Source organism: Hordeum vulgare, chromosome 3H (assembly GCF_904849725.1).
Source record: "Hordeum vulgare subsp. vulgare chromosome 3H, MorexV3_pseudomolecules_assembly, whole genome shotgun sequence".
Taxonomy (NCBI): domain Eukaryota; kingdom Viridiplantae; phylum Streptophyta; class Magnoliopsida; order Poales; family Poaceae; genus Hordeum; species Hordeum vulgare.
In genome coordinates, this window is record NC_058520.1 from 2599060 (window position 1) to 2622580 (window position 23521).

Below are 23521 nucleotides of genomic sequence, written 5' to 3' on the forward strand. Positions count from 1 at the left end.
AGTAGTGCTGCTGTTCTGAATCAGGCAAAATTGATAAATTTGATCTAGAATCCAAAGTATTTCATAAACTGAATTTTGTTTGAATTTTTTTTACTCGGCTTACCCTTTTGTATGCCGTCTGACAGTCACGCGCCACACTACACTGTGTGACGCCTTTGTCTTAGGCGCCACACAGTGTAGTGCGACGTCTATGCCTTAGGCGCCACACTAGATCTCAGGCGTCACACAACATCGTGTCGGACGTCACACAATGTAGTGTGGCGCCTAAGGCAAAGGCGTCACGCAAAAGGGTCAGCTTGGTGATTTTTTTTAAACATACTAGTAGAATGCCCGTGCGTTGCTACGGCCTTTTAATGTTTGATCTGATGACATATATATTTTTATGTCGTTACATACAACTCGATGAATTCTTTACCATGTCGAACGACATTGTGTGGGGACCATTGTTGATGGTCTTTTTAAACGTCAACCTAATCCATCTTCGCCTCTCTCATACTCTGTAAAAATAAATATATATAGAAATGCGCCTTTTGTATTATCTGTGCAACAGCTTTACTATTGCTCCTGCGCATTTTTCGCCTCTTTTCTTTTAAAATAGTCAATTGCACATGTGTTACAAGCAGGACATATATATTCTAATGATTTGTTCCTAAAAATAAAAATCTAACGATTCAACAACCGTATATGACATAGGCTTTTATAAACCCCGCGACAAGTGTGGTGAGCAATCGTCGAATTATTAAAAAGAGACATACATCTTTATACACGCAATCTAATTATCAAAATAAAAAATGTACAGCGAGCGTAGAAACATGTACTACCCATTCATATGAAGATAAAGATATATATTCTCCACATTTTTCTCATAATTCCTTACCAACATCTCCTTCCAAGAAAAGAAAACAACATTTTTATCCTTAACCCTACTTCCCTTTCATTTTTTATTCTCCTCATTCACCCTAACTCTATAGCATTGTCCTCATTTTAGAAGTTTTTCATCTCATCTTGCAACCTTTTGAAACTTCAGCAACTCTAGCAATAGTCCCAGCTTGCCATTTGCTCAGCATTGCCACCACTTCAGAAATTTGTCATCCCACCTTGGAACTTTTTAAAACTTTATCAAATCTACAAAATGGCTGAAACTTACCACCTCCTCATTTATGCTTCCTCAGTTGATCCATAGATGATCCTGAATGAATATTTATTATCTTATTTCTTAGTATTTAACTGTAAATAGTCTATGGCAAGTTGCCATCGAAACAGATTATTCCACTAACTAAGCTGCAAATATGCAAGGCTCAAAATTATTCCACTAACTAACTTGCTTGCGATCAACATTAGTATCCAACATCATCCTTTCTGGTTCAAAACATTGAGCATCTACCCAGTGACCATATGATGCATGTGGGGAGCAATTGAGCTTCGTTTCGGCACCAGTGATGCTCGTGGTCCTCTTCCACCATGGCCATAGACTCTGCATATACTACCATCTACCACATTGTAGTATTAGATTTCATCAGAACCCTTGCAACTTCTAGGTCCAACAAGAAAGCAGAGGCAAACTTCTTGCTGCAATTATGTTCATGCACGTGGAACAAATAGTACATGGGATTAACTCTTCTGGGTGCGCTTAAAAATTAAGTTACCAGAGACTCTTCACCATACGTCTCTTGAATATTATTGTAGGTACCAAGGTACAGACTAATGATTCTCACACATATAATAAAGTTTGGACCAATTTTTTCCAACTCTAGCTCAGGGATATGTACAATTGTTAGCATGCCCCAAACTTATGCAACGATAACAATCAGCAAGCCATTGCTGCCCTCAAGTTTAACTCCTCTCCACGCATCAGCAACGGACTCATCACAAAAATAGAATTTTCTACCAAAACAGTATTTGAGCCCATGAAACCAAGTATGCATACACAAAATGAAAGAAACAAGCAACACGCTTGTTAACAGTGCAGACCTTCTACTCAAGGTGGTAGAGGAGCCACATAAGGTGCCAGCAGCAAGTACACCCCCGCACCGTCATCTACACCTTCCTCTCCTGTCCTCACATTCACAACTACAACCAAGAATAGCAACAAAGTCACCCTCTTCGTTCTCAAAAGTAAGGAAAATAAAACAATTTTGAGACGGTGGACAACTGACCTTCTTGTCGAGCTTGATCTTTCTCATCCCACGTAATCCATGTCAGATCGCCACCGCTTCCCGAAAAATCAGCAACCTCCTTGCTCTCCCCACCTCCTAATATTAAAATATCGACATGATAGCAGCAACAACACATGGAGGGTCTTGAAAATGAAGTGCCATGTTCATACCGAAGGAAAATAATCATGCTCAAATAGAAAGATATGAATTATTAGTAGAAGGAAGACACCTATTATAGCATGCATAACTATTCAGTATGACCGCAATGGTGAATAAAATTGACAAATACTTTATGGGAGGGGGAAGAACGACCACGGAAATGAGGTGACGGTGATGGTCGGTTGTGGGCTCAGTTTTGTTGAGGTTACGATAACTGCCAACAGCGAGACTTGAAGCCATACATGGTGATCGTGGAGTCCGTCTATCTGAGTCGGCGCACGCGTCCATCAAACCCGTACACAGCTACATGATTTGGAGGGAGTGACTGGCCAGCCACCACCAGAGCACTTGGTGGTAAAGAATAAATCAATATCTTCCTCTCGCGCGATTAGAAAGTTAGCGTATTCCAAAAACAAAAGAAACAAGGCTAAAAATGAACTGCTTGAACTCCTCTACCAAGAATAAGCGGTCATAGAAAGTCCATTGCTGGCACCTCACTTCTTCTATCAAAATGCGTTCAACTACATTAATGTTTCAAAATTGCAAGTGTAGTCATAGGTGAAAATTGAAATTTTCTACGATGGACATGTAAAACAGTCTAGGTGAATTAGGGAAAGTCGGTAGCACAAAGAATAAATAACCAAGCAGACAACACAAATAATGATTAACTAAGTTGATAGCACAAACAAAAGTAACCACTGATAGCAAAGAACAATATGATCTACGAGTACATGAGGAAGAAATATGTAAAAAATAATGGTAGCTATCTGACTGTTTATGCAGTTCATCTCAAGGGCAGACATAGTCAGTAAACAAATAGGTGAAAAGAAGACTGAAGTTGTACCGTAATTCATCCATGGCAGCTATGTAGGATGCATTATGATGTGGTTCACTCCGAAAGAGGCTCCCTATCCAATCCAAAACCTGAAATCGATTAATTACTCAAGGCCAGATAATCAATGTACCACTACATGGTACCATGAATCCATAATAACTAACTAATCTACAGCAATTCTAGACATCATTGACACTTAGACGTTGTAAAACCAAATTACAGATAGATTTTCAGATTAACCCGAGGCTATAACCTTATACGCACTACCACATTCGATGAACGGCGAAACAATGTTTAGCACTACCACATATACTGTGAATCTTCCCTGAACTTTTCAGTTTGACCACCCCTAGGCATATAATTGCAGCCCGAGAAGACGACATTGCTCCATGGGAGTCTTCACATATTCAACTTGAACAAAGAATAAAAATTATTAATGGACTCAAATTATTAAGACAAAGCTATTGTCTTCTGGCCCAAATGAAAAGATAAGTTTGGTAATTGGAAACTTGGGTAGATACCTTGATGGAGCGATCCTGCTCGATGTCTAGGGAGGCCTTGGAGAAGACGACCTTCGGGGTGAACAACTTCTGCAAAGACTCCACCTTGGCGCTCATGTGAGCCTAAGGTGCCAAAAAAACCAAAAAAACTGCAGAGATGAATACTTCGATGCATATAATTTGTAGGCTGCATATACATGGGATGTATCTATGCTTATTAATATGTGCATTTGGAACATATATCAGCCCTCCCCATTGAAATAGTTGGCTAGGCTAGGCTATGGTCCTGAAACAAACAAACCTTCCCAATTCTCCACTGACCGCAACACCTTCCCGAGGGACCCGATGCACTAATTCACTACTCTGCACCTCCCAAGCGACCCTCAGGCATGCTCTGAAAGTAGAAGAATGATGCAAGAACACATCAATTAAATGATATAAGAATACTATATACAAGACTGGATGCCTTTGAAAAATTCATAGCAAAATTATCCTAGCTTCCATACGACCATGACGAATCAAATTATGCATTGCGTTAAATAGCATGGTCATACATCCCTGGCAGTCGGAACATACTTTATTTTCTTAGACATTGTTATAGCAAAACTTACAACATAAGAATTGAGTGTTTGTGCAAATAACTAATCAGATTCTCTATTTTGATAGTTTCCATTCACTTTCACATGTCCCGATTCATCAATAATCATTTGGTCAGATGTCCGTTCATTATGATTGAGGAACATCAATGAAATGCAACGTCATTTCTCTTACGTAGTATACCAGAAAATGGAATTTTCAATATACTATTGAACATGTCAAATAAGTAAGCCTAGTTGGCTCAAAGTTGATTAAAGGTCAATTGGATAGCCCTTAATTCTAGGTTATGCATCCAGCACTTAAGAGCCAAAAAAGAAAGAGACACTGCATTCAAAATTAGGCAAGTGGGCATCAGAGCCTGGGCTCCTCTATTTGAAACCGCATTTACACTTGCTGGTGTTTGCTTGAACATGAGGATTAAGCTCGCAATTCGGTATTTGGAAACCCTGCAGGTTGGTTTTTGCCATTTCCCCCCAAAACAAAGAGAACACACAACTAACACTATGATTGATGCAGCTCAAATAAGGCATCAGTTCAGTCTACTTAATCCTACTAACTGTGCCGCTGAGGAACCAACTATCTCAGTGTCTAGACACCCTGTTATTTTGCACTTTATGAAATCGAAGAAGGAAACCAAAATAGCACCTTTGCTCTCTTCGGCATTGGCATTTAGACGAAACTTCTCTACCAGTTAAACGCGAAGCATCTCGATTCTGTAGTGGGATGGAAAAGACTGACACCTTCAAAAGCATCACAAAATTATGTAGCAACACCTACAAATAAATTGAGTAACATCCAAGGCCATTACAATACATAGATGCTATAATTTTCCAATAGGATACTAAAACCACTAATACACTTCTACTATTGCACGCGGGAGCATAAAAGTTAGATATAGAGAAAAGATGGAGCGACAATACCTCAACATCAAGGAGACGTCTGTACCATGCTGGACAGTGGAAGGCGCATATGCAAGGCAACAAGAAATTTATAAATCCCATGCTCGTGGCTACGAGCAGGGGCGAGAGCCCTCGGATCTCCTCGCTCGCACCATGTCCGAAGGTGAGCACGACCCCGTTAGCCGGGACACACCGACCCCAGCTGCATTGGGCTGCCCTGCACTCCACACGAGCACAAGATCTGGAGCGGATGTGGCCGCGCTTGGGGAGGCCAGGCCCGTCGCCGTGCTGGTGAAGATTGTGGGGGGAGGCGGAGCAGGGAGGGAGGGGAGGGGCTCCAGCAACGTGAATCCATGGTAACTTGGGGAGGGGGAGCAGCGTGCTGGGAGGAGGGAGGAGCAGCATGCGAGAAGGAGGGAAGCGCACCGTGAAGAGAGTCAGGGATTGAAGGGAGCAGTGGCTGGTTAGGGGTCTCTAGGCCGCCATGGGACCGACGCGGAGGGAGGGGCTGGCTCTGAGGAGCGATGACCTGGCTCGTCCATCGATCGAGAGCCTTGCAAGCGCCAACGGCTCCCTCCATCATCGCCGTCGTCCAAAGAAGGACGCGGCGACGGTCCCGTGCGGTCGTGAAGACGGCGCGTGACGTGCTGAGGGGGAAGGAGGGCGAGGGGAGCATGGGGAAGGGGGACGCCACCGGCGTGGCGGCCATTATCACGCCGGGAGGGATCTAACATATGCCGCCGCCGTCGCCGAGGGGGAGAGAGGAAGAGGGTGATATCGAGAGGGTTAGGGTTACGGCATGGACTGGTTTTCTACGCGCGAGGGAGGTCGGGGAGGAGGCGCACAGGAGGAGGAGCTCGGGGTCGGGGATAAGGGTTGCAGACATAATATCTAACAATTGCAATGGTTTTTACGCAAAAACGAAACGTTTTTCTAGAGTGTCACTTAAACAGGGACTGCGGGTTGAATATCTAAAACCTCGGGGCCTTTTTTTGCAAAACTACCACGACGACGGACGGCAGAAGCAATACGTGCTTTATTATTAAGGAGAGAGTTCAGTTTGTGAATTAGTTTGATTTTTGGGTCAAATTTTTTCATTTTGCCTCTGAATCATCCTCACTTCTTTCTTCAACGAACACGGTCGCCAAGTGGCTGGAGCGGCGTGGGGAATTTTGGTGCTTGCATTACATGCGGCTGGCCCATGAGTTTGGCGATGATGGATCACTCCTTCACGTCGCTTTGGATGTTTCCGCTTAACTTCCTCGTCCGTCCTTCTCTTTCTTTCCTTCAATCAAAAGGCTAGCTAGCAGCTCGATCTAGCCGTACACGTTTTCGGCTCTTCTTTCTTGAGGCCCATTTGGCATGCACATGTGAGATGCATGCGCCTGCACCAAGCAAATTAATTAACCTGCACGCTTCCTTTTATCAGACCAACTGCGTGTATGTATACTTCGGACGTTCGGAACCTCTTCAACCCTGGAACTCCGCTCCACTTGAGGAGCTAGCTCGATCTGAACGACTCCTTAAAATTGTGCTGCCGCTCCCTTCGCTTCAGGAGCTGCAGTTGCGGAGCGGAGAGGAGCCGAACAGGGGCTTCCTCAGTCTCAAAATAAATATCGTTAATCTAGTAGTATAAAGAAGGCAAAAAAAAAAAAAAACAGAGCGGCGCCGACGGGGTAGAAGCTACACACGCAGGTTTGGTTCATAGACAGGGATGAGAATTCTCTTCTCATCCTCATCTCCTTATCCCTGGCAACCTACGTACCGACACACACGTACTAGTGCATCTGCTTGATCTGTGGACCGAGCTACAGCAACCCTACAAGTGTTGCGAGGGCCAGGCAAAGTTGACGAACGTGCATGAGCGGCGCCAAATGGATTCACAATCATTCATTCATATTTCCTCTGTATCTGTATAATTGTTATCGAAAAGAACTCTGATTATAGAGAGGGGGTAGAAACGTGTGTCCTTGCAATGCGGTTGAACAATGGGGGACGGCATTCTATGTTGGCTGCTTCTCTCACAGTGACTTGCTTCTACGGCAGTGCTCCGGAACACGGCGGTACCGGTAATTTACTTACTAGACCGAAGAACATCACAACATGGCACCGGTTAGCTGGTTGGCAGTGCACTACAAGGTCCGAGGTTATACAGGTGGAAGCAGTTGGGTCACAGTGGTGAAATAGTCAGAAAAACACAACAGGGGCAGAATATAGCAGGCATAGAAGCTTGTCGTCTTGACAAGAAGCCCACGCGCACACCTACCACGTAGGGAAGACGCAGTCAGTGAGTCATCGTCGGTGCCCTTCCTTGGCTTGTACTCCTACTGCTCTCACCTTCCTCTGAATCATGCATTCTTCCTGGAACGAACGAACGAACGCGCCAATTGCAGACTCAAGTTGGTGGCTGCAGCCGAGCGGCGCGGCGTGGCGAATCTTCCTGCCCGACCGCTCCTGTTCTGCTCATGCATGCATGCGCCGCTCCGGCCCATGAGTTTCGCCATGATCGATCGATCGTTCATTCATTCATGGATGGATGGATAGCTACCTTGATTTGGTCCCTTTTGCTTAGAAACAGTGCATGCAGGTGCAGGCGGCGGATTGGAACCTTCGTCGCCATGCGTGCGTGCTAGGCCTAGGCTGCTGCGCGCACACATGCCTACCTACCGGTGATCACACAGCACCTTCCATTCTCATTTCCCCTCGCACATTTGCCAAGCACGCACGTGTGTGATGCTTCCAGTCGTCCACATTCGTCTGTCTAAATTCATGTGGACAAAAAGTTGGTCAAAGCGTCGATCCAAATAGACACGCATCCGTCTTTTATCCAATTTTAATCATAATTTATGTCGGTGCGGACACGAAGCGGACGCGTCGCGCCTACTCCCCTCTCTGCCCGCAAGTCGACGGCAAAGCGGCCACTTTTTCCCTCCATTTTCCACAAACCCTCCCCCGCCCGCTCCCACCGCCATGGACGATGACCTCGAGGCCGCCGCCGCCATCGCCTCCCTCACATCGTCCGGCGCCGCCGCCGTAGCCAGAGGCAAGCCCCACGCCGCCCAAGAAGAAGAAGGTGTTGATGCCCGAGGAGCGGGCCATGGAGCCGGCCAAGAGGAAGGGCCGGAGGCACGCACATGATGCAAGGGCGCGAGGTAGCTGCCGCCGCCGCGCATCAGGAAGACACCAATGCCCGGGTGAAGGCGGCAACCAGGGAGGCCTTGTTGTACCTAGGGGTAAACCCTAGCCAGCACGGGCTTCGTCAACGTCGTCGTTGCCGCGGCCGCGGCCAGCACGGGCTCGTCGGGATATCCTCGGATGATGCTGCCCGAGTCGCCGCACGCATCTTCCATGTAGCTGATTCCCGGCTTCCACGTCTACCCGCAAGGCAGACGCTTCTTCGGGGAATGCTCGCCGGAGGTGAGCATTGTGGCCCCTTCCACGCCCACGTCGGTGACCATCGACCTCAACACCACGTCGATGGCAGGCGGATCATCGTCCGGATGCAGGAGGAAACTCCAGCACGAAATGCCAGCCGACATGCTCATCGACGCCTGCAATCTGTTTGACGGAATGCCGGCGGCCGTCGACGATGACACAGCCAACTGTTTCCTCGAGAACATGATCTTCAAAGGCGGTGCGTCAACGGCTTGGTTTTACTCCGTGGATGCGTACGATCCCGATGAGACCCAAAACCACGACGACCGAGCGCCATTCACACAAGCCACCAATGATCAACATGACGCCTTCATGCAAGATCAGGTCGGCCTAGACGGTTTCCCGCTCGACCATGAGTTCCCGAAGGACTACGGCCTTGAGGAGGAGGATGACATGGACATCGACAGGGAGCCTTTGTTCGAGGAGGAGCTTGCCAACTAAACTGCTGCCGGGGCGAAGCCAAAGCGCAAGAGCAAGCGGACGAAGGCATACATGACATCCGAGGACAAGCTCCTTTGTGAGTGTTGGAGGGACATTGGGCATGACCCGAAGGTTGGTGCCGAACAAAAGTATTCAGCCTTATGGACTCATGTTCATCGTGAGTTCCATGAGCATGAGAAGTTTCTCGCGTACCAGACACAAGCAAGCGTGGATGGGTGTCACTTTCGAAGCATTGGAGGGTGATTCAACAAGAGTGCAACAAGTTTTGTGCCACCTATGAGAGCATCAAGGCACGCCCGTGAGCGGCCTCGGCATGCAAGACATGGTATGGTTGCCCTCTCATTCCCTTTTGGCTCCACACGTTTTCCCGTGGATTGCATGTCCATTTGCCCACATATGCTTGCTTGGTTTGAATTATAGGTGTCCATGCTTTGGAGGTATTGAAGGTTCAACATGACGGCAAGCCCTTCCATCTCTTTCATTGTTGGACTATCATCAACGGGGAGGAGAAGTTCAAGGCGCAATATGCTGCCCTCTTGGCGCGTAGGGGGAAAGAAGTTGTGGAGGACCATGGTGACGGTGAGAAGGCCCAGCCACAGGGGAATACCAACTCGAAGAAGGAGGACAAGCGGGACGCGGCGTCGATCGCCTTGCTTGAAAAGGTGGAGGGCATGATAAGCAAGAAGGACTTGAGGAAGGAGAAGCGCCGACTAGAAAAGGAAGAGCGAATAAACGCCTTCATGGAAATCCAAAGGAAGAGACTCGAGATGGACGCGGAGAAGCAAGGCAAGATGCTTGAGATCGAGGCCACAATGCCAAGATCAAGGCGAATGAAGTGGCCCTTGCAAGCATGAAGACGGGGTTGCAGATGATGAAGGTTGATCTGAACAATGTGTCGCTAAGGAAGAGACTATGGTTTGAGAAGATGCAGGCCGAAATGCTCAAGTTCGCCCAGCTGTGATCTACGACGGAGATCACAATCCCTTTTTTTGTATGCCGTCAAGTGTGCTGACATGACCACGAACCGACATGGCATGGTCGAATTCCCGCGCCCTTTTGGTGTGCTGACATGTGTGGCAGCATGAACTGCGCGGTGATTTTCTATAGGCTCCTAATGTATGCCGGGCGCTGGCATGGTGCCGATACGAACTCTTGGGTGTTGTCATTATCTATGGCGGGAGGCCTTTTCAATCTAAATGTGCGGACATAAACGAGTCTCCCGCGTTGGGCGCTCGGCCGATCAAAAAAAAAGGACGATCGCATAGTGAACGGTCGACTCAAACGAATAAAAAACGAACAAAATGTATGTTCATTTAGATTGTCCTCTTGAAGTTGCTCTAAAGAAACGAAAGGTTCAATTGTAAATCTCCCCAGTAGTATTTCGGACCGATCGTACGTACACGTGAGGTAGCAAAACAGAGGTATGCACACTCACTCGTACTACGTCCGTGCAGCTGGCTCGACAGCGATGGAACACCTAGCTAGCTGTATGTACGCTTATGGCACGTAGTCGTACATGATTGATCCATCAGAAAGAAAGACGATGAGAAAGTGAGAAAGGTTGCTTCCCCAAAAGATGAAAGAATCAGCATCCATTCATCAAGCCGGCCGGTGAGGACGTCAGGCACCACTTCCAGGTCCACGAATCTTTCTGATCGATCAGCTGTCTCCAAAGAAAACCAAAAGTACGGAAGCAGCCGCGGTGTTAATTTCTCGAGGCTCTGTCAACTTTGTTTCCCTTACAAAAAAGTTGGCTACGGGCGGATCATCATCTTATCACGTTAGCCGCTAGCACGTTGCCATCATCGGCCTCAGTTATTTAAGTGCAGTGCAGTGGTACACTGGTACAATGGTGGCATAGAGATGTAAACGTTTTTATATTAGTTTACGAAGGGAGTACAAGTCTAAGATATCTATATTAATTTTTCGATTCAATGCAAAACACTATTAGTGGGACCCATGAAGAAAAATAAAACTCCATCACATGCATCTTTATATTTTTTTACTTTTCCATTTTTAGATTTCCTGTACCGAACCTTACTTTTTCATTTCAAGCACTCCTTCTTACTTAGAATCCCGCTACTTCATCTGAATCTATATGAGATTTTACATGACATACGAGACATTATCGTGAGGCTATGCATTAATCATTGTCCTCGTAGGCAAACTCTGGATGGATGCGTGATGCATTGGTGACACAGATGCGTGGTACATTATCCTGAGGGTGATACGTACGTCGATAACAGCACACGACGACGCTCCCGGCTCTGAAAGATATCGAAACGCGATCTGCATGCATGCATATACATGTGCATGGTTCGGAACCTGGCCTAGCAACAGGACAGCAGAATATTCTCAAACGAAGGAGCACCTAGTACGATCATAATCGGGGCCATGACTTGTCCGGCTGATCTGATCAATCCACCGGCGACCTCCGGTGCATCAACGGAACAAGGACGCTCAACCTCACTCAATGAACCGTACTGGAGGGAGAGGATCATTTTTGCTCTGTTTAAAGATGGCCTAGAAAAATTGTACTCCCTCCGTTAGAGCATCGAACAACCGAACCCGTCAACCCATCTCAAATGACCGGACAACCCGTTCGGTCATTGATCTCACAAAAAAATCGATCCAGCTGGACCCTACACACACATATCAAACGTCCGGACTGACCGACATCCCTCATATCCATATTAAATATGAGGACAATATAAGAACTCGCGGATGTGTTCGGACACGCCCAGTCAGTCCGCCAGGTAGAATGCGACCCCACTCCGGACCACCTTCTTTCTTTCTTTATTCATTCTTTTCTCTCTCTCTTCTTCTGCATCAATCACGTGCAAGTGATCGGACGTGCAAGTGATCGGACATATGAGAAAAAAAATGAGTATCGCGGACGCGCGAACGAAAAAGTAGGGGTTTGAAACGGACACGCCCGGTCACTGGCCGGTCGTGTCCGCGGGCTTTTGAGGGGCCGGATTTGCAGTTCTGGCTGTAGATGCGCTATCTCCGTTGCCTCAGTCGTCTCCGACGCGTCAGCTGCCTCCGTTACCTCAGCTGTCTTCTTCGCGTCAGCGGACTCCCTCAAAGGAGGCCCCTCACTAGAATCCTCCTCAGCCACGTCAGCTGACTCCGCCTCCTCAGCAACAACGGAAAAGAGCTGTCGGCTAGCATTACAGTAACAAAGAAATCCAGAGCACTCCCAATCGTTAAGAAGGCTCCTCCCAAGAGACCCTATGACATGACTACGGAGGAAAACATAGAAATCATGGCTGCCCAAGTAAAACCACATTTTGCACCGAACCGTCAATCACCAAAGCCGAAAACAGATCCGATAAAAGTGAAGCGTTGTCTCGATGCCCTTAAGCGACCACCGTTGCCTCCGCTGTTATCACACTATGATCGCAATATTGTAAAGACATTTAAGGAAGCAAAGTGGTCGGAAAGTACTAGAAGTGATGCAAGAAGTAGTGGAAAAACAATTCCCTAGCTCGGCGATCAAGAAAATAATCGTGCCACCCACTCAAGGTGTTTGCCGATATCACTAATATTGATTCGGGGGTAATGGACGCTAATCCTCTTTTCACTCTTGGTGATTTCTTAAGCGATGATGTACAGTTTGAAACTGCTGAGGTAGTAGGAGCCTTAAGATACGAGCACGGGAAGCCCCTCGTCAAACTTGAGCGTTAACGAAACTATCAACGATGATGCGAAGGCTCCATGACTGATACTTGAAAACCTGCAATGATGGAACGAACAACATCTACGTGAGAATTAAAGATGAGCACTACTTCAATGGATTCGAGTTGTTGTAGATTGAGTTAAAGAATTCTTCCAGTTATACTATCAATACGCCCTCGACAAAACGCTCGCAAGTTGCTATTGTCTATAAGTATTATTTTTGTAATTAAGTCTCTAGCTCACCTTGCTCATTGCATGTATAATTATCTTCATTATATTATGCAAATTGAAGATCCTCGAATGCAAAAGGGGACAAATATATGACATTGGGTTCATTAACCCAGATACCATAAATGAATATACGGTACATCACATCCCCATGGATACAGAGAAAAACTCGCTAAATGCGTTAATTTGACAACATGACAGAAGGGAAATATTATTTCCTTACAACTTTGGGTGAGTGCTACTAGATGTCTTGTGCACATTCTGTTTCGCTTACTCGAGGTTAACTGTAATTGATGAGTTATGCGTGCGCAAGTTTTATTTTATTCTCCTAATAATTAAGCTTGAGGAAGAACTAGTAATTGTCTTGTACTCGAGACATAAAGACCCTACAGAGTGGGGGACGATGAGTGAAATGCTCCAGAAGTAAATTCAATCATTATCGCACCATATCGGCAACTTTTGTTCATTTCCTGATATCAAGTAATCATTTTTTTGTCGTGAAGGGTTTGGAAAAAGTTCACCCGCACCACTAGTTGTGAATGGCAAAAGGAGCTGCGATTTTCACAATCCAAAATAAGTAGTACTAGCTAGTTCCACACATCTCTCATTCATTCTAGTTTCAATACCCTTATAATGCTTGATTATTAATTTGATTGAACTCTATTCTCGTAAAGTACTGCTTGAGGCAGGAAGTCGGGAATAATTTATGTGGATACTACCACTAGTAGAAACAGGGCTTTGGTCCACTTGAAGAAATCCAATTACTCTCGGTTCACCCACGAACGGGGACCTATGGTGTCATTGGTCCCGGTTCGTGAGGCCAGGGTGCCAGGCGGGCATCATGGGCCATTGGTTCCGGTTCGTGTCAAACCTTTGGTCCCGGTTCCAGACACTAACCGGGACCAATAGGCAGGGACCGTTCGTATCCCCCTTTAGTCCCGGTTGATGGATCAAACCGGGATCAGGTGGACCGTTCGTAACCCCCTTTAGTCCCGGTTAGTCGAACAAACCGAGACGAAGTGGTGGTGGCAACTGTTCGTATCACCCTTTAGTCTCGGTTGATGGATCAACCTGGGACTAAAGGCCCAAACGGTTTGCCTCCCGCTTCTCAAAAGCACAACCGAAACAGAGTATGTCGCCATTTCTTTGTTCTTCTCCTCTCTCCCTCTCCTCTCTTCTTCCCCTCTCTTCTTCCCTTCTCTTCTTTCATCATGCCAACTCGCTTCGGAGAGGTGCTCGCACATGACAAGACCAAGCTCGATGTTGTGTACACAACGAGAGCAGGGAGGTGCCGCATTTTCTGAAATTTCTATAATATTTTGATAAATTGTTATGCATGTGCTCAAATATATATGTGGGAACCACTAGGGATCAGACTACAGATCCTAGCTTCCTATCAGGCCAATATTGAGTCGTTGGATGGAAGCATGTATAGCCGTTGGATGGGCAGGGTCGCCTGTGTGCACATAGTGCGCAGTTTTCAAATAAAATTAAAACTTGATGGAGCTAATTACGTGGATTTGCTAATAACTACACCCGTTATTTAAGAAACCAAATAAATGTTTCCATACATTTAGCAAACTAATTTTGAATAGTAAGGACTGTAATAATTGTTCCAAATTGGCATTCTACGAGATATTGTTCGTGGCTTTACAAGAAGGTTTTGTTTTCATTCTTGAAATTTTTGTTTCCATTCTTATTCACTTTTGCTTCCGAAGGAACTGCGTCGAGATGGGGGTTTTCCACAGTAATTTATGTTTCCATCAATTGAGGAATTAACTTCCATTTTTAGGTCATGCAGTATGCTTCCATATGTAAAAAATTGTCTCCAAGTGAAGTGTAATTTCAATTTGCTTCTTATCTAGAATATCTTGTTTCATTTGTCCAACAAGATTACGCCCAACACATTTGGGTACGTAGTTCGTTTACGACGTAGAAAATAATATGCTTACTTCTCCAAAGAGACAAAATAATCTGCTTACACAAAAAAATAGGGTTTGCTTTCCAAGTTACAAATACTCTCTCAGATCTAAATTGCCTACAAAAAGAGAATAAATTTTGACATGGAAGAAAACATTATTGATTTTTTCTTATCCAATGAAAAAATGCTTCCAACGGAAATAGTATTTGCTTCTTATGATGCCAGAATTTGCTTCTATGTACAAGAATGGTCAAGGGGCTATCTTCTTCTCGGCACAATGTCACTATGGTCCACCGTGATGCTGATTCCACATCCGCAAGGGGCACACTGGCCAGACCATGGAAGCACCCACACTGGCACGCCTCATGATTATACATAGAGTAGACGTGTAGGCGGTGTCGGCATGGAAACGGTGGCTACAGACAACGTAGACGCGTGGAGGATAAACATGCATTAGGGGCTCCCCGTGGAATTCTCTTTACCATTTGTGAATAGTACTGTGGAAGATGGTCGTGGGCACGGCAGCATGCCGAAAAGATCGAGCGTGGTGGCGGGAACGGTGGAGCAAGGCCGTGGAGACCATGCGGGCCTGCCATCCACCGGTGTTGAATTTGTTGCTCTGGCGGCTACCTCCCACAGAGTGTCTCCACCTCGCCGCCACGGTATGAGGGGACAAGACGATCTCGCCATCGCCGAGGCTTCCGGCGGCATGAGATCGAATCGGCTTGTCGGGAGTTGTCGGCGCTTTGCATTTGACGAGACCAACCACGTCGAGGAGAGAGATCGGTAGTAGCAGGTTAGGGTTTGGTGAACATGGGATGGGGGGATGAAGCTGTAAGAAGGATATATATATGGCAAATACGTGACGTTGGATGGGATCGACGGCCTAACAGACGGCTGGTGATTTCCTCCTATCAGTATACTGATGGAAAGCGTTTTCTTTTAAAAAAATAGGAGGACTCGGGCTGAGCTAGACTAGCTACATATGCTCCCCTCGAATCAGCTTGTTTTAGATCTCCCCACGAATCAACTAAAATCAATTTACCACCGCAATTTTTCGCCTCCGGTTGGGCTTTGGTTTGGTAGTATACTGATGGAAAGCCCAGCCCGAAACCCGGCCCAACCCTTACATATACCACTAGTACTAGCTAGCTACATGTGGCCAGCCCTTTGAATTAAGTAGTAGAGTAGCTAGCAACATCACTTTACCAGCACAATCCTTGGCACAGTGGCATCAATTAGCACTGCATTTTAGCAGGTACACTTAACAACACATCGAAACCACTCCCCCATTCCTTTCCACCTCCTCCCCAATCCCGATTATAAACCCCCAACACCTCTTCTTCCCCCTCACGTCTCCATCACCTTCTTCCACTTCCCTCCATCAGCTCGCCATCATTCACACACCACCGCATGCAGTAGGCAGTAGCCACACTCCACTGCCATCGCTCTCACGCACAGACAGCATCACCGGCTTGCCTACACCGCACTCCCGTCGCTCTCAGCTGCCATGGCGTCCTACAGGCTGCTGGTCATCCTCGTCTTCTCCGCGCCGCTCCTCGACGCCGCAGCCGCCGACACCTCCTACCAGGCCGACTGCCCCTACCCGTGCCTGCTGCCGCCGCCCACGCCGCCGGCCTCCACCGCCGACTGCCCGCCGCCGCCCTCCGCGCCGTCCGGCTCCGGCTACGGGTACCCGCCCCCGTCCTCCTCCGGGAACGCGCCGCCGTCGCCCTCGTACTGGAGCAACCCTCCGCCCTCTGGCGGCTACATTCCCGGCTACTACCAGCCTCCCTCCGGCGGGGGTGGCGGAGGAGGCGGAGGCGGTGGAGGAGGTGGCGGGAACTACGGGCCGGCGCCGCCCCCGCCCAACCCGATCCTGCCGTGGTACCCATGGTACTACCGGTCCCCGCCGTCCTCGTCGGCGGTGGCAACAACGGGGAGCGCGTGGGCGGCCGTGCTCTGCTTGGTGGCCGCCGCAACTGCCGCTGCTGCTCTCGTCGGTTACTAGTACGGTCATCATCGATCAGTTACTAGCTATACTTTCAGTTCGTAGTCCATCAATTCTTCATATATACTTGATGTATAAGATAATGGGGTGCCATTATTATTAGCCATGCATAATATCTACTAGTATCCATCGATGGTAGTACTCCCTACATATTGATTCATTGCTCAGTTGGCTTTTGGGTGGTGAGTGGAGCGAGCAACTATATATTGCTGGTGCTGGCTAGTTTTCTTGGGAGCATAATATATGTGGCTAGCTGGTGATCTCAAGAATCTTGTGCCTTTCTCTGAGTGCCTCTTCCTTTTTCTTCGTGTTATTAATGTACTCGTCTAGTAGTGGCATATATACTACTCCCTCCGTTCAGAAATACTTGTCGCGTAAATGTATAAAATTATATGTATCTTACGTACTAAAATACATCTAGATATACATTCATTTCTACTCCCTCCGTTTTAAATATTTATCTTTTTAAAGATTCAACTACGGACTACATACGAAGCAAAATAAATGAATCTACACTTTAAATTATGTCTATATACATCCATACTTAGTTTGTAGTGAAATTTCTTAAAAAGACAAATATTTATGAACGGATGGAGTATAATAAGTATTTTCGGATGAAGGGAGTACTAATTTCCCGTGTTGTGAGTAGTAATTGTTTTGAGAATGCATGTGCAGTAATTGTCTCCCCGCCAAAGAAGAATGTATGTACTTAGGCTAGCTTGACAATCGACTTGTGAAAATGTTTTCCAGGAGAGGTGCAAGGTTGACGTGGAAAGGCGGCTTTTCCCGGCCCGTGACGAGCAACTTCCGGAAAAAGTTGAGAGCTTTGCGAGGTGCAGGAAAGTTTCCGTGTGGATCGTCGCTGATCGATCGGCATGATGCATGGCGCCGGACAAGCAAGGAATCGATCAAAAGAGGAAGCGGGGGAAGGGCAGCGCGCAGCTGGCTACGTTGGAGTTTGGGGGAAAGCAAGGAAACAAGATAAGTACTGTCAGGCTGAGTAGCTAGAGCATGCATGGTGACCATCGATTATGCATGCTAGCTAGCTAGGGCGCCGATCGGGTGCGTACATGCGTACGTACGTGACAACACGCATGCTTGGCCTCTTCGTGTCCACCGATCGACACCACCGCACCGACGATATGTACCATCGAAACTAGTAACACATCACACACGAGGCTACGTACCTAGCCGGCCAATCAATCCCGGTAGCATATATATCCGATGAAACGTACGTACGCACCTAGTCATGCATCCTCTCGAGTAATTAAGTACTCAAGTCCCGTTTTGCCTTTGCACGCAAGCTACTCTTTGCATCGGATCGACGAGCCAGTCGTTCAGACCAAGCGATGGACTATAGCTTTCCACCGGTCGATCCACATCCACGCAAGGCCCCCGATCCAAGACGCGATCAAAGCTGCATGCACCCTCTGTCTTCTTCTTTTCACTGCGTGCACATGATGCACTTCCGTCTGTATATGGCCGATGTTTCGATGAGATGATGATCAAAAGTGAACGCTGGTGGCTGCCCAGGTAGCTAGCTCGGTCGTGGGGATGCTGGTGGCCTTGCATGCATGCGCGGTTGCAGTTTCCTGCCAAGTTTCGCGCGCACAGGGCGGCCGCGGATGCAAGAAAAGAAAGATAGAAACTAAAGAGGAAACGAATAAAGAGTATTGGATGCTAGCTAGCCATTCACGGCGGCCGAAAAGAAAGAGCCTAGATCGATCATGTCCGTCGTCGTTAGGTGGCGCCTCCTCTCCAAAAGCTTACTAGTGTGGGAGTAGTGTGTCCAGCTCCATACGTACGACATTTTCTTTTATTGTTAACCGGAACGGAACAAAAGAGTGTGTGCGTATGTGCGCGTGAGAGGGCATCGAATTCGAATCGTCCAGTGGCATATGATTGGGTTCCTTAGCCACGTGAAAATCAAGATGGAGCATCTGACAGAACTCACTGCATGTGGATACGAGCTCAAATCCCGTTTCAGCTTGAGATTTTCATTGTTCACTATTCTCCATTCTCCTTTGTTTTCTCTTTTTCAAAACAGAGTCAAATATCTGAGCTCCTCTCCCAGCTGCAACTCAACTGTGAACTGTGCCGCCAGCAACTCCTGCAGACCACCCGCCGGTGATTACGCTCACTCACGTTCTTGCTCGTACTATCTTGTTTCCTATGTGCGTACACCGAGCGGCGAATCTGCGTGCGCGTACTCCGCAGAGAATGATGGATTGATGGATGGATGGATGGATGCATGGGAGGAAAACGATGATGGAGCACACGTGTGGAGGCATGCATTAATTCTGACTAGCTGGTCACCAGATCCGAGGGACGTCTCGTCCATGCCGTAGGCGCGCGCGTCTCAATGAAAACTCGATGCACGCACAAGAAAATTATGGATCATCCACCACCTACTCCATCCATTCCACACAAGCTGAAAATTCTGCCTCCAGTCTAGTATATACCCGAACGAAATCAATCTACCTACGCCATATATATGCATATCCCGCTGTTGATTGATTGACCACCTGTAAGGTTGTAAGGTTGTGAGTATACATGCACAAGCTGAGCTAAATGCGAAAATCCATTTCTTAGCCCATGCTCATTTGCACCCGTGCTTATAATACACAAAAAAGAAAATAAATAATAAAAACAGGAAAATTCTAAACTTTTTTGTATCGTATATAATTTGATGCGTGAGGTTTTCTTTAATTTTTTGAATCGTTTCGACATCTGATCAACTCCTTGCAAAAAAGACAAATCAGGGGCTTCTATTTTTTTTATACTGTTCACGTCCTTTTGACCTGATTTGTCTTTTGTCCCGAGAGCTATTCAAATGTTCAAATGATATGGAAATTGAAACCGACATCACGTAAGAACTTATCTACCAGGATAAAAAATTATACCTTTTTCTGAATTTTTCTGTTATTTGTTTTAATATATTTTTTGACGGGATGTAGGGCGCCGAAACGGTACATTTAACTAAATAATTCTATTTTACAGTGGTGTACAAGGAGGCGCATGTGAGTATATATGCACCTCCTCCTCTTCTAATAGGACATGGAGACGCATGTGCGCAGCCTACGGATTCGCGTAAAGGCATTTCGTCCATTTTCTAAGTGAGGACGAACAGGGTAGCTGGACGACCATGCCATGGCCATGTTTCGAGAAATCGTCAAATCTGGCTGCCATGCCCCCATATCTCTCTAGATCTCCCCTTTTCTGCTGCGTTTTACAGCATCCCGATTTAATAAATTCGTTCCCTCTAACACACGCGGATGCGTCTCTATGCATTAATTTACGGACATTAACCGGCCACGTTTTTATAGTCAGATACCTCAAATTAGAAACCTTACATCCATACAATTACATGCGACATAAATTGATTTTTAAGCGAAGCTCGTCCGGCTTCATCATGCCCATGTCCAGCAGCTGGCTGCGTCCCTTATAGTGTCGGTCCGATTGCGGGCGAGATAGAGTAGGACATGAGACACTAGCCGGCTCACGGGAGTCGAGTTCCTGCCGTCTCCCATGCCCTACTGTTCCTCGTCGGAGCCCGTAAACCATGGGGTGCCGGTGGGCGTGAGCTCGATGATGGTCCATTCTGGGACGAGCTAACATCCACCACGAAGCGGTTGCATCGCCTTCAATGGTTCATCATAAGGGGCGCTGGAGAGTTCGACTCCGCCTCTCTAATGTCTACCGCAGCGAGGGCCTCCGCCGCTTCCCGCTACCTTGTGTTTGCGTCCTCGGTGCACCAACAGAGCGGTTGTGCGTCTGCCACGTCGGTCGGACGTCAAATGAACCGCACGCCTCTGGTGAGGCAGCTACATCAGATCCATGCACCGGTTGTGCGGACGCAATGTATTTCCGATATTGCAAGTCGGAGCCTCTGGTGAGGCAGCTACATCAGATCCATGCACCGGTTGTGCGGACGCAATGTATTCCCGATATTGCAAGTCGGAGCCTCTGGTGAGGCAGCTACATCAGATCCATGCACCGGTTGTGCGGACGCAATGTATTCCCGATATTGCAAGTCGGAGCGCTATCGGCGGGTCGTCGTCTCCCGTGAGCGGCGAAGCACATGGCGGACGACCATCTCCTCCTCGGGGTCACGTGAGATGAGTTCGTGGTCGATGGATCTAGAGGTAAAGGACTCGGATCCGCTGCCCGCCATGCGAAAGAAGGCCGGATATCGCTGAAGGTGAGTTTGGATGGCTGATGGGAGCGGAGGAGAGTAGAGTGAAGTGGTTACGGTTTGGTCTGGCTAGTGGATGAGGATGCATATATGTGGGATCGATGCAGATCAACGCATACCAGGCCTACATGGGGGGCGTGCCCGACACCCTCATATCCGTTTCATATTTGAACTGGATACGAGAGATATCGGTCAGCCCATGCGTTTGAGGCAAATTTCATGACCAGTCAGTAACCAAACGGCCTGTCGGGCCTTTGAGGAAAGTTATAGATACTCTTACTAACCATATGTTGTGCTTCTTTGTTTGTTATATGTGACAGGATAGACTGCCCCGATATGTGCTAGGGCGGTTTGTTGAAACCTAGGTACACAAGAATCGGCTTTAATAGATGAACACCAAGTTTCTAATTTCTATTTTTTGTAGGGAACCTTGTTTCTAGTTGGAAAATAACTCATGCAAGTTTTAGTAAAAAAAAACAAAAAAAAAGTGTATTCAGGGGATACGAACCATTGTCTCATGGACCATTGTCTCATACACGTGATGAAATGAAGCGAAACAAACAAGGTTTCCACTGTTCTTTTTCTTCTGGTTTTCCAGTTATTATTTTCCTTTTCGCCTTATTTTTATTTTTATTCAGGTTTCCTTTTTTTTTTCCGTTTCCCTTTCTTTTTCGTTCAGCTTTCTTATTTCTTCTTTGGGTTTTGTTTTTTTTTTCTTTTGGATATTTTCTTCCGTTTCTTTCATTGTTTTTCTCGGCTTTTATTTTCCTACCCATTTTCCATTTTTCTTCTTTCTTGGTTTTCAACTTTTTTTGTTATTATTTCCTTCTTTATCGATTTTTGATGTTTTTTTTTTATTTTTTTCATTTGTTTCTTCGGTTTTATTTTACATTTAATTTTTATTTGGTTTATTTTTGTTCTTTTGGGTTTCATTCAACATTTCTTGTAAATGTCAACAATAGTTTTTTAATGCACGTTTAAATTTTTCCAATACAATTGTTACTTTTTTGATCTAACATTATTTGGTTTAAAGTTTTTTTGATCTAACATTGTCACTTTTTAATACATGGTCAACATTTTCCCTATAAACACTTCTAAACTTTTTTAAATGCTTTGTTAACTATTTTCAAATATAGGATTAACATTTTGTAATACATGGTGATTTTTGTTTATATGCACATTTAACATCTTGCGATTTTTTTAAGTATGTAATACATGGTAATGTTTTTCATACAGGACTAACTTTTTTAACACATGATTTACATTTTTGTTAAACAAATTTCATATTTTTAAAATGTTTCATTAACATTTATTTAAACACTCATTAACCATTTTTTCACGCTTGAATATTTTTTTATATAAATGATCAAAATTTCCATCTTTTTTTTTAATAAATGGTCAATACTTTTTATCTACATATTTAACATGCTTCAAATGCTTTATTAGCATTTTCTAAATACATGTTTAATTTTTTTAAATGCTTGCTTAACTTTTTATATACATGATCAATTTTTTCCTCATTTTCTTGATATATTATCCACATTTTTTAATAAACATGTAGCATTTTCAAAATGCATGATTAGCATCTTCAAACACTTGTCAAGAATTATTTCCAATACTTAATAAATATTTCAAAATACACGATCAAATTGTTTCATACATATTTTATTGTTTTGTATATAAACATATTTGCTATACACATTTAACATCATTAAAAATGCTTGGTCAAGATTTGTCAAATGATTTTTTCAGTGTGATTATTTCATGATATATTTGAACATTTGGAAGTATAAACAAAAGTACAAATAGGTGAAAAACCGAAAACGAACCCATGAAGAACAAATAACGAGGCTGTTGTTCCCATGCGCGTGGACCGGCCCAACTCGCGCCACCGTTCAATGAGGATTCCTCCCGTCTCGCTGAATACAAGATATAAGGTCGCCATATACGTTTTGACCAGAAAAGCCTGTGCTCGATTATTTCGAACACAAGCTTCTTCGGTAAAGAGGAATCAGATGATTCAAATGAAGTTGTTTTGTAATGTATCAATACTAGTTTGAAACTTGTCATAAATAAGTTTATTCTCCGCCTACCTTTACTTTATTTTGAATCATTTTCTTCTTCTTAATCTTTCTATTCAGAATTCAGTTCCCTTTTTGTTTGCGAATCCCTGTTTGTATCGTTTGAGCGCACACCCATTAAGTAGCGATCAAATTAAGGAAATCGATCAAACGATCCCAATACTGTGCCATCCCAAATCATGATCTTCGCCAACTTGGATTTGGTTCTCTCATAGTGATCTGGTCGAATTGGGAGAAGCCGTAGGTATTATTGCGGGTCAATCAATTGGGAGCCAGGGACTCAACTAACATTAAGAACTTTTCATACTGGCGGAGTATTCACAGGGGGTACTGCCGACAGCGGTCCTAAGGTGGTGCTGGCAAACCTATATAGGATGGCAGA

The 23521-nt window shown here is 45.7% G+C and overlaps 1 protein-coding gene and 2 long non-coding RNA genes across 4 annotated transcripts; 1 reads left to right on the forward strand and 2 right to left on the reverse strand.

The window, feature by feature from the left end:
• Positions 1 to 801: 801 nt before the first annotated feature.
• Positions 802 to 1850, reverse strand: LOC123439121. The gene is made up of 2 exons (XR_006630031.1): positions 1385 to 1850; positions 802 to 1189 (listed from the first exon to the last, which is right to left on the reverse strand). It is a non-coding gene; the product is annotated as an uncharacterized LOC123439121 (long non-coding RNA).
• Positions 1851 to 1863: 13 nt separating this feature from the next.
• On the reverse strand, positions 1864 to 3422 carry LOC123439120. The gene is made up of 4 exons (XR_006630030.1): positions 3404 to 3422; positions 3160 to 3239; positions 2157 to 2252; positions 1864 to 2070 (listed from the first exon to the last, which is right to left on the reverse strand). It is a non-coding gene; the product is annotated as an uncharacterized LOC123439120 (long non-coding RNA).
• Positions 3423 to 16051: 12629 nt separating this feature from the next.
• On the forward strand, positions 16052 to 17930 carry LOC123439122 (protein tfg-1-like). Of its 2 annotated transcripts, XM_045115869.1 has the most exons (2): positions 16052 to 16862; positions 17614 to 17930. In XM_045115869.1, coding segments are annotated over exons 1-2 (501 nt in total). In that variant the 5' UTR covers positions 16052 to 16362; the 3' UTR covers positions 17615 to 17930. The 2 variants fall into 2 exon arrangements, with proteins under 2 accessions (XP_044971804.1, XP_044971803.1); XM_045115868.1 differs by lacking the exon at positions 17614 to 17930 and having other exon boundaries at positions 16052 to 17129.
• The last annotated feature ends 5591 nt before the right edge of the window (positions 17931 to 23521 follow it).